The 17822-nt window shown below is 36.7% G+C and overlaps 1 protein-coding gene across 1 annotated transcript in view; it reads left to right on the forward strand.

Annotated features, from left to right (window-relative positions):
- DMGDH (dimethylglycine dehydrogenase) overlaps positions 1–17822 on the forward strand; it is a 271725-nt gene that overhangs the window by 35560 nt on the left and 218343 nt on the right. The window contains exon 5 of the mRNA XM_053701370.1: positions 1024–1228. Within this exon, the coding sequence (XP_053557345.1) occupies positions 1024–1228 (205 nt within the window). The remainder of the gene's footprint in view (positions 1–1023; positions 1229–17822) is intronic.

Here is a 17822-nt window from a genome sequence, read left to right on the forward strand (position 1 = left end):
AAGTCGGGCACTGATATTGGGCAAGAAGGTATGGTTTGCAATCAGAGTTCTAATTCATCCCTAAGGTGTTCATTGGGGTTGAGGTCACGGATCTGTGCAGGCCACTTGATTTCCTCCACAACAAACTTGTCAAACCATGTCTTCATGGACCTTGCATTGTTTAAACGGACACAGCCATGCTGGGACAGGAAAGGGCCTTCCTCAAACTGTTGCCACAAAGCACAAAGTTGGACACATCCAATTGTCTTAAATGTCTTTGTATCATGTAGTATTGAGATGACCCTTCACTGGACCTAAGGGGTCTAGCCTACCCTCAAGCCCCAGACCGTTATCCCTCCTCCACCAAACTTTACAGCAGGCACTGATGAGCTTGAATGATTTAAGCAAGTACTTAACTGTAAACTGGTGGTTAAAACTCAACCAAGCTCATTTTCTATGTCATTCTACATAGTGTCAGATCGGAGTATGATGGGACAGTTTCCTGTGGTTCCCTTTAAAACTTGTCTATTTGCACCATAGTATATACAAAGCTCAAGTGAATCTGAAAACGTTTAAAGGAACATTAAACAATTTGAGATGGTAATATAAAATGGTAAACTGTATACTTAAAAATACAGTAACTGAAATATACTCTAATTATTTATTTTGTCCCCTTTTCCTGTAATTCCATTCTGAAATTGTGAGTGTTTTAGTTTTGGTTAGAAATGGAAGTGTAGAACACTTACATTCCACACAGCCATTGGCTGTACACTCTAGCGACCTATTCACAACTGTCCCTAACTGGCCACAACAGAGAGAGAAACCTAAGTAACACCATGGCAGTGCCAATTGCTTTATAGACACTAAAACTTTACACTTATTTTGTCAATATGTAAATAACGAATGCAACTAAACTTGTCATCACTGAAATTTTACATCAGGTCTATCCCAACCATGTGTTCACATAGTCATGTTTCCTGATATCAGCATGTTTAATAATTATTTTTCTAGATACTAATTAACTGTTATTTATAATTCATATAGATTCTTTCTGGTCTATATAATCCTGGTGATGGTCATATTGATCCATATTCTTTGACAATGGCTCTTGCAGCTGGAGCCAGGAAATACGGTGCTCAGTTATATTTCCCTGCTGAAGTGACTAAATTAACACCTAGAAATGATGGAACGTGGGATATAGACACTCCTCAAGGAACAATTCATGCTAAAAGGATTGTCAATGCTACAGGTAGGCCCTATAGATTTGTACTGGCCTTATCAGTCGATTATTGTTAGTGTTTTCTTTTTTTTTTAAGATGACTTTGCCATTTGTGTCAAATTTTGATAATTTGAATTAATTTGGTTCAGTATTTTCTAAAAGTCATTCATGTGTGAAAACAGAACAGTCTGAGAAAACAACTGCACTAATTTGTATCAGCTGCATCATTCACATGGAGAGTTTCTTGTGAGCACATTTAGCCTGTGTTTATGGTGAACTTTTTACGACTTTGTGTGACATTATTACAAATGTGCTGCAGATCATCAGTTTAGTGATAGAAGATACAAATGTGCTGCAGATCATTACAAGAATTAAATATGTAGGTGACTCACCTAGAACAACACCCCTATTCTGCTCCAGGTGAGGATATATAGCCATTAATTTTGAGCATACACATGTATGCCTGCTTTTCATTTACCCAACAGTTGCATCTGCAGCAGTAAAATATTTTTATTAAAGGGACGGTCAAGTCAAAATTATTCAGATAGAGCACACAGTTTTAAACAACTTTCCTATTATCTAAATATGCACACTTTTTTATATGCACACTTTCTTAGGCACCAGCTACTACTGAACATATGCAACATTCGCAGAATATACGTATATTCATTTTGTCATTGGCTGATTGCTGTCACATGATGCATTAGGAAGAAAAATTTAACTAACTGACATTTGTGAGAAAACAATCTACTATTCTTCATTTGAAATTCAAACTAAGTGCTTTTGCATTGTCTCTTTATTATATATTAATTATGCAATTCAACTGTGGCGGTCCTTGAAAAATAGTTATTGAAAAATAGCATTTTATTTTTATATCAGAATATTTCTTAGATTGGTGAAGGGTAGAGGTCATAAAAAAACAACAACTGTGATGTTTAAATTAAATACAGAAAAACATCTTTAAAATACAACCATAGACTATAAACCTGTAGAAACATTTTAACTCTTATAACCAGGAACTTTACATTTCATCCTAAGTAATGCTTCTATTTTATAACACATAGACAGTTCCCAGAATTGCTGTACACTTTAGATCACTGGAGAGATTCCAGTATAAATTCTTGCTATTTGCCCTAAGTTGAACCTAATGTGTGAGCTCAAAATGCAGCTTAAATAAGCAGCTGTCTCTTTTTAAAGTATATTATTTGCTTTCATTAATTATTAATTAAAGTTCTACTTAGATTGTTTTGGTCGCTAAGGTGGATTTCAAGGTTTGCCTTTGTTATACATTTTGAATGAAAAAGGTTAAGTCAAAGTTTCCTATTTTAATCTTGAAACGTACTCAAAGACTATGTTTGTGCAACACCGGTTCCTGGTCATATACTGTAGGTCCTGATGATCAAGAATTGCCTGGTCAGACGCGAAAAACCTCACCGACACTCACAGAGGCTGCCCTCGTGTAATTCTCTTAACAAATGTGCTGTTCCTGCAAGTTGCCATAGCCTTCTATAAAAAGTAATGAACCTTGATGGAATAGGAAACTTTGTCGGGGGAGCAAAGTTAGCAGGAACCGCACTTTAGAAATTAAATCCTGTAGCCAATACAAATCAAATTTCTCTGCATTGATTTTATAGTATATTACAATTGTCTGTTTTTGTATGTATGTGTTTTTCTGTTAAAGAAGCAAGTGTTTCATATATTTTGACAACTCTCACCACCTTTCATTTTGCAAGAAAAAAACAGCGAGAACTGCAGGGGAAAATATTTAGAGAAATGTCAGCTACACCCATGAAACATCCCTGTTTATTCCACTGGCAGAGGTGGGGAAACTCCTTTTTATGATAAGGAAAATAATACGCTTTGAATTTTGCATTAGTAAAATGATTTTCAAAGCATTTTTTGCATGTGCAGCATACTTTTTATTAATTTTTTTTCTTGCTTAATTTCAATGCAATTTTTTTTTTCTCCACAAAATAAGATTTTTGTAGAACAATTTTCTTAATCCAATGCCATTTGCTGCATATTTGGTATCTATCTATACATTTATTATTTATAAGATTGTTAAATTAGGATTTTTTTGTGAGTCCTGTTGTAAGCAGGGGACACTCCTTTGTGAGACACACTATTCTCATGTTAAAAAATGACTTGCGACAAGTGGTTTATAGTGCTGGCAAGATTTCTTATAGAATCTCTCAAACCAAGAGAGCTTTAGAAAATTTCTGAACAAAGGGGAACCCAGGGAAGCTTTTACAACCATTTGTGTTATAACTGCATAAGCAGTATGTAAATCAATGCAGTGAGAAGCCCAAAGTTTGTGAAAAAGATAACAATTTTTTTTTATATGATTGCATTTGGCGGTAAAAGGGTGGCATGAAATATACTAAAGTGTGTGTGTGTATATATATATATATATATATATATATATATATATATATATATATATATATATATATATATATATATATATATATATATATATATACACACAACACACGGAAGGGGACTGCATCCTCAGACTGGACTGGGTACACATCCCCCTTCCTGGTTTTGTATATGTCTAGGGTGATTACATAAGCCTGTGCACCCTTCACTTGTTCCCAGTTTGTTTGATTGAGAGCTTGCATTGTTTGGCTGGTTTAGGGACCCAGGTTTTGGAAGGGACCTTGACATGGTACCTGGGCTTGTCCCATTTGGCCAGATGCGGTAACTAACCCTTCCATTTCTGCTTTTAATCTTAGCTGAGAGCTTGTAAGTGAGTGCTGGACTTTCTCTATGTGTATATATATATATATATATATATATATATATATATATATATATTTACAAAAAATGTGGAAGAAAAACTAAGATGTCCAGAACCTGTCTTAATAAAAAGACACAGGAATTTTTTCCGGTAAATTATGTTTATATATCGAATGACTCAGGGTCAGCTGAAATCAAACGTGGTGCAGACCCCTAAAATTTAAATTTAATCCAGTAATATATAGATAAAGAAAAATGGTAGAGCTATATGAGATACCATAGTTAAAGTAGGGGATTTCAGCACTCAAAATTTTAACCCATTTACTCCAATTTCTTAGAAATGCATGGCTGCAGAACAACACAAAACCCCAAAAAATGAACTACACATGCACAGACCTAAACCCATGCAGACAGTTTATTGCAAAAAGTTACCAAACATACAAGTAAACAGCTAAAAAAACTTGTCATCTCTAAAATACACCACTGCAGTGGATTTATTACTTAAGCATATCAAACAAAATGTTGAGACATCACAGGTATTAAAGAAAACATATGCAGCAAGCTAGAGAGAAAACATGTGATCTACAAATTTCTAACTGATTTGCACATAAACACATATTATGCCGGTTTCTCTGTGATGATAACAGAACAAAGTCCTTTTATAGACCATATAAGTCCTTTGTGGAGAAAATCAGATGTTATATTTAGTAGCGATTTGTATCACTTAATAATCCAGCTGAGTGCAACATTTTGTAAGCATATGTTCATTGATTATTGTTAACCGAGGTAAAAACGTCCTCTAATGTTAACTGGAAATTGACATTAATACCGCTTGATAGCAGATAAATCTTCATTCAGTGGTGAAAAGCAGATACAACAAAGCAAACCTGTGTTGAAATATTGCAGCAAAACTCTGAGAAAACAAAGTCACAGTATTATTAGCAAACGGACCGGGACATGAGCCTCCGACATCCTTGTCTCACCTCTTCACAGCCGCGTCTCCCTGCTCACTGGGGACACAAACTTGCAGGTGTATATTTTGCTTCTGTGCATAAACCGTATCCAGGCGGCTTAAAGCAACCACTTGATTACCGCAAGATCCAGGCTTGCTTCTTCAGTTTGAATTTTGAAATTCCCGGGCAGGCTTAGGCCAGCTGCTTAATTCACAGGTGCAGTGATAGCTGTTTCTGGGAAAGTCGACGCGCGTTTCGCCCCATAATGCTGAGCGAAACAGGGGCCTCGTCTAAGGTTAAAAAATGCCAATTTTGAGATAGAATATTTCTTATACTTTGCCATTGGCAATTAAATGTAGTAATGAATCTGATATTATTCTCAATTTTTGTTTCTTTTTGATTATACAAAAGGTCTTGACGGTTCAGCTTACTTACTTTATTTAGGTTTTTTTTAACCAGGTTATGAGAATAACCTCTTTCAATGAAACGATTACACATTCTCTCAGCATGATAATTAAATTTAGTATTTGAAGAACAATTTCTCTTTAATCTCAAGAGTTGGCCATATGGAATGCCCTTTTTCAAGGGCTCTGGATGCCCACTCGAGGCTTCCAACAGGTTGTTTGTTGCCGTGTCCTTACGAAGATTTTCAGTTGAGATACGGCTTCCTTCCCTTTTGATACAAATGTCTAAAAAGGGTCAGGGGGCCATCCCATAGGATAAAGATGTCATCCACAAACCTAATCCATAGGGACACATGGGAATCAAATGTCTCACTATATTGATCAAAGACATCCAACTCCCATGCTCCCAAGTGGAGACACGCATAAGTTGGCGCACATACTGCACCCATAGCTGTCCCCCTGACCTGCCTATATACTGAGCCATCAAACTGAAAAACATTGTTTTCAAGAATGAAATGAAGAAGTTTTATGACAAAGGCTGTATGTATGTCACTGTTTGAACCCCTACTTTCTAAGAAAAGTTTACAGGCACTAATTCCTTTCTCATGTGGTATGGATGAATAAAGACTTTCCACATCTAAAGAGACTAGGATAGTGTCAGGGGAAACAGTTAGGTCGTCTAGTTTCCTCAACAGGTCTGGAGTGTCTTTTACATAAGAGGGAAGAGATAAGAGCAAAGGTCTCAGGAAGAAGTCAACATATTGTCCAATGTGTTCGCTGATGCCACCAATCCCAGACACAATGGGTCGCCCAGGGGGATGTGTCATATTTTTATGAATTTTCGGGATAATATAAAATGTTGGCATAACCGGACACACCGGATTCATAAATTTGAACTCGTCTGGAGAGATCAGACCTTCCATTTTGGCCTCTTGTAAGATTCTACTTAATTTGGACTTCATTTGGTTTATAGGATTTCTAGGGAGTTTCTCATATTGCAATTTATCTGATAACTGTCTTTTAACTTCGTTCAGGTAAAAAGACTCATCTAAAAGAACCAAATTTCCGCCCTTGTCGGCTGGCTTAAAAATGACCCCTTTTGCAGAATTTAGCTCTTTTAAAGCCTGTCTCTGTTTTGCTGTTAGATTATCTGCCCATATCCAGTCATCTGGTAATTTATGGATTTGTTTTTCTACAGCTTTTACAAACAGTGACACAGCTGGAACTTGTGCTATAGAGGGCATGAAAGTAGATTTCAATTTAAAATTGGTTCTGAAAGTAGGCTTTAATCCCGTAGTGGGCTCACTCTCTTCATTTTCTGACAAAAATGATGTTAATATCTTTAAAGTTTCTTCATCCTTTTGTTGTTCAGAGCGCTGAAACATAGTGTAATGTAACACTATTTTTCTGGCAAAAAGGTGAAGGTCCTTAATTAAATCAAATTTGTTTAATTTATTTGTGGGACAAAAGGATAAACCTTTCTTTAACACTTCAATATGAGTCAGATTTAACCTGAACGAAGAAAGATTAATTATCTGCAATTCATCTGTAGCTGTATTTGGAACTAGTAACCCTGATAGGGTCTTCTGCGTGGTCTCCCTCTGCTCCTGTACCCTTGTCTCATATTCTCTCCTCTCCCTCTCTGATTTCGTTGGGGATACCTCCGTTCTACTAGGTTCAAATTTCTGTTCTCTCCACCTCTTCCTCCTACCCCCCCTCCTTCTTCTCCTCTTTGTTCTGAACTCTGAGACCCAGGTGTTCCATCGTTTTTTGACGCCCTTTCTGAATCAGTTTCAATATCAGACATATCAGTACCTGAGTCATATGATCCTCTATCAAACTTATAAACATAGACCTTTTTATTTACATAATCCTCTTGATCTCTGTGTAGTTTTCTACATTTCCTCAACTTAATATCTGCTTGTAATTTTGAAATATGTGTTTTCATTTCCTCATTCAATTTGCCAAAGTTGGGGTCATTGTCAAATTTATTTACCACCTCCAAAGCTTTCTCAACATCATCTTTCAGTTTTTCTAATCTTTTGTCATTCCTTTTTATAAGCATTTCAATCATACTTAGGGCACACGTTGATAATTTCTCATTCCATTCATCCAGGAAATCCAAACCACCTTCTTCCTCTCTTGCATTGAAGCCTGGGTCTAAGAATAACCGTAGACCTCTAGGCACAATCTTTTTCTCTACATAATTTGCTAAGCTAGAATTTTCAGCTCTGACTTTTACTTGTTTTGCAATGCAATTCTTATATTTTTTGAAAGCATTATACACATTAGTTTCCAAATCACTGCTCTCTAGGGTGGTATTAGTTAGGGATTCTTTTAACTCAGCTTCCCATAGTTCATCTGAGAGGGTAAAGGCCATGTTTAAATGGATTTTGTGCTCCCCCACAGCCAATACATAAATGGGTTAATTTTAAACAATCTAAGTTGTTTATAGTTTCTCTATTCCACTGAATGGAGTATATACAGAATCCTCTTTCTTACTCCTTAATACAAATAAATTTACAAAAAATGTGGAAGAAAAACTAAGATGTCCAGAACCTGTCTTAATAAAAAGACACAGGAATTTTTTCCGGTAAATTATGTTTATATATCGAATGACTCAGGGTCAGCTGAAATCAAACGTGGTGCAGACCCCTAAAATTTAAATTTAATCCAGTAATATATAGATAAAGAAAAATGGTAGAGCTATATGAGATACCATAGTTAAAGTAGGGGATTTCAGCACTCAAAATTTTAACCCATTTAATCCAATTTCTTAGAAATGCATGGCTGCAGAACAACACAAAACCCAAAAAAATGAACTACACATGCACAGACCTAAACCCATGCAGACAGTTTATTGCAAAAAGTTACCAAACATACAAGTAAACAGCTAAAAAAAAGCTTGTCATCTCTAAAATACACCACTGCAGTGGATTTATTACTTAAGCATATCAAACAAAATGTTGAGACATCACAGGTATTAAAGAAAACATATGCAGCAAGCTAGAGAGAAAACATGTGATCTACAAATTTCTAACTGATTTGCACATAAACACATATTATGCCGGTTTCTCTGTGATGATAACAGAACAAAGTCCTTTTATAGACCATATAAGTCCTTTGTGGAGAAAATCAGATGTTATATTTAGTAGCGATTTGTATCACTTAATAATCCAGCTGAGTGCAACATTTTGTAAGCATATGTTCATTGATTATTGTTAACCGAGGTAAAAACGTCCTCTAATGTTAACTGGAAATTGACATTAATACCGCTTGATAGCAGATAAATCTTCATTCAGTGGTGAAAAGCAGATACAACAAAGCAAACCTGTGTTGAAATATTGCAGCAAAACTCTGAGAAAACAAAGTCACAGTATTATTAGCAAACGGACCGGGACATGAGCCTCCGACATCCTTGTCTCACCTCTTCACAGCCGCGTCTCCCTGCTCACTGGGGACACAAACTTGCAGGTGTATATTTTGCTTCTGTGCATAAACCGTATCCAGGCGGCTTAAAGCAACCACTTGATTACCGCAAGATCCAGGCTTGCTTCTTCAGTTTGTAACTGGTTCAGACCGAGTAAATCTACTTCTAACTAACTTATCTTTAGTTAGTTAGTTAGAAGTAGATTTACTCGGTCTGAACCAGTTACAAACTGGTTAACTAATAAACAAGTGAAAGGGAGCTTTCCTTGTGGGCATTGTGTCTATTGTCCCTATTTGCCAAAAAGCAAAACATTTTCTGCCAATACAGATAAAACTTATACTATTAGATGCTTTTCAAATTGTAACTCAGTGGGGGTTGTTTATCTTTTAGGGTGCTCCTGTCCCCTGTTCTATGTGGGTAAAACAAAACGTTTGTTTAAGGACAGGGTACAGGAGCACAGAGATGACATCCTCTACGGGAGAGATACAAGTGTAGCTCGTCATTTTAAGGAGATTCATAATAGTAGTACTGTCTCTTTAAGATTTATAGGGATTGACAGAGGAATAACAAATGGAAGAGGTGGAGATGAGGATAACTGTTTGTTAAAAAAAGAAGCAAGATGGACTTTTATGCTAAATACGGTGTCTCCTTTTGGTTTAAACGAAAGGATTGAATATGCATCGTTTTTAAAATAGAGGTTCATATCTGAAATTTGAAATTCTCCATTTGTTGTAACTGGAGAAAAAACAAATGAGTGAAAAGCTATATCAGCATTAGTAAATTTTATAAATAGGCCATTAACTATGACCTTTATTTTCTCTCAAATTTGTTTCATAGTTGTGGGTCTGTACGTCAAAATATACCATCATAGTAACCATTATAGTAATTCAGCTAGTCATTTCAAATTTATAGAATTTAAATCAATATGGGATTTATGTAAAGTAATTTTATCTAGGCATAGTAACCAAAGAAATAAAGTTTAATTGAGCTGCAACATGCATAAGGTTTTCTCGCATGCGGTTGTTGTTTTTTGTACAAAGTTGCCAAATAAAAAATGTTCCATCTTGTTAAAATAGGCCACATTGTATTAATCTATATATTGGTAATCATTGAACTTATCTTTAAAATAGACAGGAATGTCCGGCTTAAGATTTTAATAGGGTGTGTGTAAATAGCTAATTTGATTGGCTGAGGTACTATCTCCCAGTTCATTGGTTTTGCAATAAAGGCTGACAATTGGAGAAGATGGACAGTCCTGACGAGGCCCCTGTTTCGCTCAGCATTATGGGGCGAAACGCGCGTCGACTTTCCCAGAAACAGCTATCACTGCACCTGTGAATTAAGCAGCTGGCCTGAGCCTGCCCGGGAATTTCAAAATTCAAACTGAAGAAGCAAGCCTGGATCTTGCGGTAATCAAGTGGTTGCTTTAAGCCGCCTGGATACGGTTTATGCACAGAAGCAAAATATACACCTGCAAGTTTGTGTCCCCAGTGAGCAGGGAGACGCGGCTGTGAAGAGGTTAGACAAGGATGTCGGAGGCTCATGTCCCGGTCCGTTTGCTAATAATACTGTGACTTTGTTTTCTCGGAGTTTTGCTGCAATATTTCAACACAGGTTTGCTTTGTTGTATCTGCTTTTCACCACTGAATGAAGATTTATCTGCTATCAAGAGGTATTAATGTCAATTTCCAGTTAACATTAGAGGACGTTTTTACCTCGGTTAACAATAATCAATGAACATATGCTTACAAAATGTTGCACTCAGCTGGATTATTAAGTGATACAAATCGCTACTAAATATAACATCTGATTTTCTCCACAAAGGACTTATATGGTCTATAAAAGGACTTTGTTCTGTTATCATCACAGAGAAACCGGCATAATATGTGTTTATGTGCAAATCAGTTAGAAATTTGTAGATCACATGTTTTCTCTCTAGCTTGCTGCATATGTTTTCTTTAATACCTGTGATGTCTCAACATTTTGTTTGATATGCTTAAGTAATAAATCCACTGCAGTGGTGTATTTTAGAGATGACAAGCTTTTTTTAGCTGTTTACTTGTATGTTTGGTAACTTTTTGCAATAAACTGTCTGCATGGGTTTAGGTCTGTGCATGTGTAGTTCATTTTTTTGGGTTTTGTGTTGTTCTGCAGCCATGCATTTCTAAGAAATTGGATTAAATGGGTTAAAATTTTGAGTGCTGAAATCCCCTACTTTAACTATGGTATCTCATATAGCTCTACCATTTTTCTTTATCTATATATTACTGGATTAAATTTATATATATATATATATATATATATATATATATATATATATATATATATATATATATATATATATATATATATATATATATATATATATATATATTTTTTTTTTATTTTTTTTCCAGATTTCTTCTCCAAAAGCATGGAGTTCTTTATAATTAAAGCATCATGGTTGATTTTATAAAAACAGCTGTACATTGGTTATTCTTTTTTCAGTCCTCATTTTTTGTTTTCTTCTCTGCCTCAAGCAGTATCTATGCCAAGTAGTGCTGGCTTAATGTTTCATGGTTTGGAATAGCTAAGCTATTAATCAGCGGATTGTACTCTAATGCTACTTTGTGCCAAGGTTGAAAACTAGAATGAACTAGATTTGACTGCTTTTTGGTATCTCTACATTTAGAATTGTCCAAGGAAATCTAAAATGCTGAATTTTAGAGAGCTAAGAAACATAAAAGTTCTGTCATAGTTTTTTTTTTTTTTTTGATTTTTTTAAAGAAAAAAAAAAAAGGACTACATTTATTTGGCTGCTGAACATTTTAGTAGTTCATTGCTCTGCAGTCTTCTCTCGCAGGATAAGGCCACAGTATAGACAGAAAACACATTTACTTTATTTTAGCCCAAATAAACACCTGCACTTACTATAAATTCCTGTTCACCACTGAATCTTCTATCTCTCACATATACTGAGAAATGTAACTCTCTTGCTGTTGTCCCAATATATGAGTTACATTCACTGTGTGGCCCTTTTGAGAATTCAACAGCTGCAAGACGATGGAACGGTTGCACAACATCAATAATATCCTTGTAGCCTGAATATTTTAGCAAATTGCCAGACTGGAAAATATGTTCCACCATAGATTATGATAGGAAAGCAGAAAGACCTAAACGCTATGGGCCAGATTACAGGTGCCGTGCTGTTACTTTCACTCTTGCGCTAACAAACTTTTAACACAGGCGAGTTAGAGTATATATATATATATATATATAAGAAGTAAGTGAGTTGAATCCAGCACCATAGGTTTTAGTAAAGTTTCTTTCCCACCTGTGTGCACGTTACCAAGGAGTATCAGCCAAACTCCAGTGTATACAGTCCATGTAAAAAACAAGGTAACAGCACCACAGCACACAATCTTCTTTTAAAGGTGAAAAATCTTTATTTGAGGTTTAGCAACCAGTAAAAAGCGACGTTTCGGACCTACATAGTCCTTAATCATGCATAAGTTAAAATCAAACAAACAGACTTTAAAAAGGGTATCTGGACCAATCATGCTTCAATTCTCAGTGTTAATTGGTTTAACCCATACCTATCCAGGTTTGTAAATTTCAACAACACAGTGACCTCTAGTGGTACCAGAATATATTCCATCATTTAAAACCATTATAAAAACAAATACAAATCATAATCTCTATTCAGACCATATGGATGTAATGTGTTCAGACGTTTAATCCACCATACTTCTTTCTGTTTTAGTTTTAGTTCCCTATTACCCCCTCTTCTATGATGGGGGATATGGTCAATCACTTGAAAGCGAAGCTGGCTTACTGTATGGCCCATATTTGTAAAATGTGCTGATACTGGAAGTGACATATCTTTTGATTTAATGGATGCTTTATGTTGACTAAACCTATCCCTGGCGGCTTGGGTGGTCTCGCCAATGTAACAAAGGCCACATGGGCATTTAAGTAGGTAGATTGCATAGTTAGTTTGGCATGTATATAACCCATTGATTGTATATTGCTTTCTTTTGTCATTTTGTGCTAAGAATTTCCCTTTAATAACTGAATTACATTGAGCACAGTGTAAGCAGGGGTAACAGCCTTTATTAGGGGTAGTTAAGTAATTTACATCAGACATTTTAGTTGTACCTAAAAAAGTTGCAAAATCTGAAAAAAAATTGCCTCTGTTAATGATTTTTTTTCGCAATACGAAACAAATGTCCCGGTTTGCCCCCTCGGTTTACGAAATTTTTTCGCAATACGAAACAAGTGGCCCCTGTGGCCCCTGCATACTGAAGTACTGAAGTGTGGGTAGCAGTGTGGAGGTGTTGGAGAGGTTTTGGAGCCATTTTGCAGCAAGTTGTTGAGCCTTTTGGAGCCATTTGCAGCAAGTTGTTGAGCCTTTTGGAGCCATTTGCAGCAAGTTGTGGAGCCTTTTGGAGCCATTGGAGCCATTTGCAGCAGGTTTTGGAGCCTTTTGGAGCCTTTTGCAGCAGTTTTTGGAGCCTTTATTTGACTTTTTTCTCACCTCCGGAACGCATTAATTGGTTTTCAATGCATTCCTATGGGAAACCGCGTTTCGGTTTACGAATTTTTCGCAATACGAAACGTCCCGGAGAACGAATTAAATTCGTAAACCGAGGTCCCACTGTATATATATACTGTGTATATGTTTGTGTGTAAATATATATATATATATATATATATATATATATATATATATATATAAACACATGAATACACATGTATATACACATATATACACACAAATAAAAAAAAATTAAAAAAATATATACACACACATATATTAAGATATATATATATATATATATATATATATATATATATATATATATATATAGCCATTTCCAGTCAAATACCTTGAGATATATGTGTATATATACTGTGTGTATGTATATATGTATATGTGTGTGTGTGTATGTATGTGTGTGTGTGTGTGTGTGTGTATATATATATATATATATATATATATATATATATATATTATAATTCTTTATTAATAAAGTGCCAACAGATTCTGCAGCGCTGTCCATGGAAACAAAGATAAAAGTACAACAGTGATAGAATACAATATAAGACACTGGACAAAATTTAACAAACAAATACAGGGTGGGATTGAGGGCCCTATTCCTGAGTGAACTTGCAATCCCTTTTAACCCTTATAAAAAAAAAAAAAAAAGTTTATTAAAGGGACAGTCTAGTTTAAATTAAAACTTCATGATTCAGATAGGGCATGCAATTTTAAACAACTTTCCAATTTACTTTTATCATCAACTTTGCTTTTTTCACTTCGTATTCTTTGTTGAAAGCTAAACCTAGATAGGCTCATATGCTAATTTATAAGCCCTTGAAGGCTACCTCAGTGCATTTTGATAGTTTGTTTACAGCTAGACAGCGCTAGTTCATGTGTGCCATATAGATATATAGATAACATTGTGCTCACTTTAGTGGAGTTACCTAGGAGTCAGCACTGATTGGCAAAAATGTCGAAAGAACTGAAACAAGGGGCAGTTTGCCGAGGCTTAGATACAAGGTAATCACAGAGGTATAAAGTATATTAATATAACTGTGTTTGGTATGCAAAACTGGGTAATGGTTAATAATTTAAGCAATAAAAAAATGTGAGTTTACTGTCCATTGTAATATTTATATGAAATATTTTTTTTATCAGAAAGTGCATATATAAGTGTAATAGTTTATTTTAATGTGTTTGGGGAACATTTTTTTTTTAACCCTTGCACTAGGTCTTCAAGCACGCTAATCTGTTGAGAGCAATTTATGTTTGCATTCTGTTTACTTACAACTTGTAATATGCACACTAGTTAGGGTGGTTGCGACATTGCTTTTTGTGTCCTGTGCTAAAAATAGTGCGCCACTTGTAATCTAGTACTATGCTTGATTAGTAACTGTGCTTTAAACTAAAAGAAAAATATATTAATGTCACAAAACCTTTGTGATATTTTTAGAAAACTACATAGCAACAAAAAAAATTGTTTCTAAAAAAATATATATAGTGTATGTATGTATATGTGTGTGTGTGTGTGTATATATATATATATATATATATATATATATATATATATATATATATATATATATATATATATATACACAGTATATGTTCCAAACTTCATGCACTCACTCACTATGCCATGGCTTGCATGACGTCTGGGTGTCTCCTCTACAAATTTACATTCCACAAATGAGGGCACTCACAGGACTTGAATCCGTGTATAAAATATTCTTTATTTCAACATCATCAAGTAGTCAACTACTAGATGATTTTGAAATAACAAAATTTATGCTTACCTGATAAATTTCTTTCTTTCCGGATATGGAGAGTTCATAACGTCATTCAATTACTAGTGGGAATATCAGGCCTATCCGCATGAAAGATAAGGTAAGGCAAATCACCCTGCAAAGCCGAGAGTTCTGAAACTTTGTGAGCAGAAGAGATAGCAATAAGAAACAAAACCTTCCAAGATAGCAACTTAATAGCTATGGAATGCATTGGCTCAAACGGAGCCTGCTGCAAAACTTTAAGAACAAGATTAGGGCTTCAAGGAGCAACAGGTTTAAACACAGGCCTGATACAGAAGTATCGGAGTCGTCCAAAGTAGCCAATACCTCTTTTAACAGTACATGAAGGTGTTCAAGCTTAAATCTAAAGTTTATTTCTTCAGTATCAGAGGCAGGAATAATACTGTCCAAATCTTAGATTTCACCCTCAGAAGCTACTGACGTATCCTCCTCATCAGACTTATGAGGGAGGGCAACCTGCGTAGCAGTAAGTGGTACGGAAACCTTACTATCTGTCCGCCAGATGCTTGTGTAACAAAATGGATCTGACTGACAACCCTTTCTCCAGACCTTCCTGGAGAAAAGACAAAATTCTAGGGATCCTGGCCCTACTCCAAGAGTTGCCCTTAGATTCACACAAATAAAGGTATTTATGCCATACCTTATGGTAAACAATTTTAAGTAACAGGCTTGCGAGCCTGGATCATGGTCTCAATGTCCAACTCAGAAAATCCATGCTTAGGCAGAACTAAGCATTCAATCTCCAAGCAATCCGCTTCAGAGAAACAAAATTTAGATGGAGGAATGGACCCTGAGTTAGAAGGTCCTTCCTCAGAGGCAACCTCCAAGGTGGCCGAGATGACATCTTCACTAGGTCTGCAAACCAGATCCTGCGAGGCCATGCAGGAGCTATTAGAATTACAGATGCTCTCTCCTGTTTGATACGAGCAATAACTCGAGGAGGAAACAGGTATGCTAGACCGAAGGCCCAAGGAACCACCAGAGCATCTATAAGAGCAGCCTGAGGATCTGTTGACCTTGAATCGTACCTTGAAGCTTGGCGTTCTGCTGAGACGCCATCAGATCCAACTCTGGCACCCCCATTTGAGGGTTAACCTGGAGAACACCTCTGGATGGAGAGCCCACTCCCTGGGATAAAATGTCTGTCTGCTCAGGAAATCCGCTTCCCAGTTGTCCACTCCAGGAATGTGGATGGCAAATAGAAGACAATTGTGAGCTTTCGTCCACTGAATAATTTGTGCCACCTCCATTGCTAAGGAACACCGAATTCCTCCCTGGTGGCTGATGTAAGCCACTGAGGTGATGTTGTCCGACTGAAACCTGATAAACCGGGCTAAGGACAACTGCGGCCAAGCCATCAGAGCATTGTAAATTGCTCTCAATACCAAGATGTTTATGGGGAGAGCAGACTCCTCCCGAGTCATAGTCCCTGCACATTCAATGAGTCCCAGACTACTCCCCAGCCTAGCAGGCTGGCGTCCGTGGTCACAATCACCCAGGAAGGTCTCCGGAAGCATGTGCTCTGAGACAGGTGGTCCTGAAAAAGCCACCACAGGAGAGAGTCTCTTGTCGACTGGTCTAGATCTATCCTCTGAGACAGATCCGAATGGTCCCCGTTCCATTGTCTGAGCATGCATAATTGTAGAGCTCTCAAATGGACTTGATCAAAGGGAATAATGTCCATGGAAGCGACCATCAGACCAATTGCCTCCATACATTGAGCCACTGATGGCTGAACAGTAGACTGTAGAGAGAGGCAAGAGGAGAGAATTCTGGATTTTCTGACCTCCATCAGAAAGTTTTCATAGATAGGAAATCTATTATGGTCCCTAAGAAAACCACCCTTGTAGCTAGAACAAGGGAACTCTTTTCCAGATTCACTTTCCAATCATGGGAACGTAGAAAAGAAAACAAGATCTCTGTATGAGAGGTTGCTTGTTGAAAAGATGGTGCCTGAACCAATATGTCATCCAGGTATGTCGCCACTGCAATTCTCCGAAACCTGATCACTGCCAAGAGAGTACCCAGAACTTTTGAGAAAATTCTGGGAGCTGTGGCAAGGCCAAACGGAAGAGCCACAAACTGAAAGTGTTTGTCTAGAAAGGCGAATCTCAGGAATTTGTGATGATCCCTGTGGATGGGAACATGAAGATACGCGTCCTTCAGGTCTATGGTCGTCATGAACTGACCCTCTTGGAACAAATGGTTTCCATTTTGAAGGACAGTACCCTGAGAAACTTGTTGAGGCACTTTAGGTCTAAAATGGGTCAAAGTTCCCTCTTTTTTTGGGCACCATGAACAGATTTGAATAGAATCCTAGACCCTGTTCCCTTACTGGAACTGGAACAATCACTCCCAGGGAGGAAAGGTCCTGAACACAGTTCAAGAATGCCTCTCTTTACCTGGTCTGCAGAAAATCTTGAGAAGTGGAATTTTTGCTCCTGGGAGGGAAAGTTTTTTTAAATTCTATATTTAACCATGAGATACTATGTCCACAGCCCAAGGATCTGGACATCTTGTCTCCATGCTTGACAAAACAAGAAAAGTCTGCCCCCCACTTGATCTGATCCCGGACCGAGGGCCGACCCTTCATGCTGACTTAGACTCAGCTGAGGATTTCTTTGATTGCTTCCCCTTATTCCAAGACTGATTGGGCTTCCAAGAAGACTTGGACTGCTCCTGCTTGGAAGAGGGAGAGGAAGACTTATGACCTTTTGAAGTTATGAAAGGAATGAAAATTACTTTGACGTCCTTTGAGTCTGTTA

The sequence above is a fragment of the Bombina bombina genome, chromosome 2 (assembly GCF_027579735.1).
Source record: "Bombina bombina isolate aBomBom1 chromosome 2, aBomBom1.pri, whole genome shotgun sequence".
In the NCBI taxonomy this organism is placed as follows: domain Eukaryota; kingdom Metazoa; phylum Chordata; class Amphibia; order Anura; family Bombinatoridae; genus Bombina; species Bombina bombina.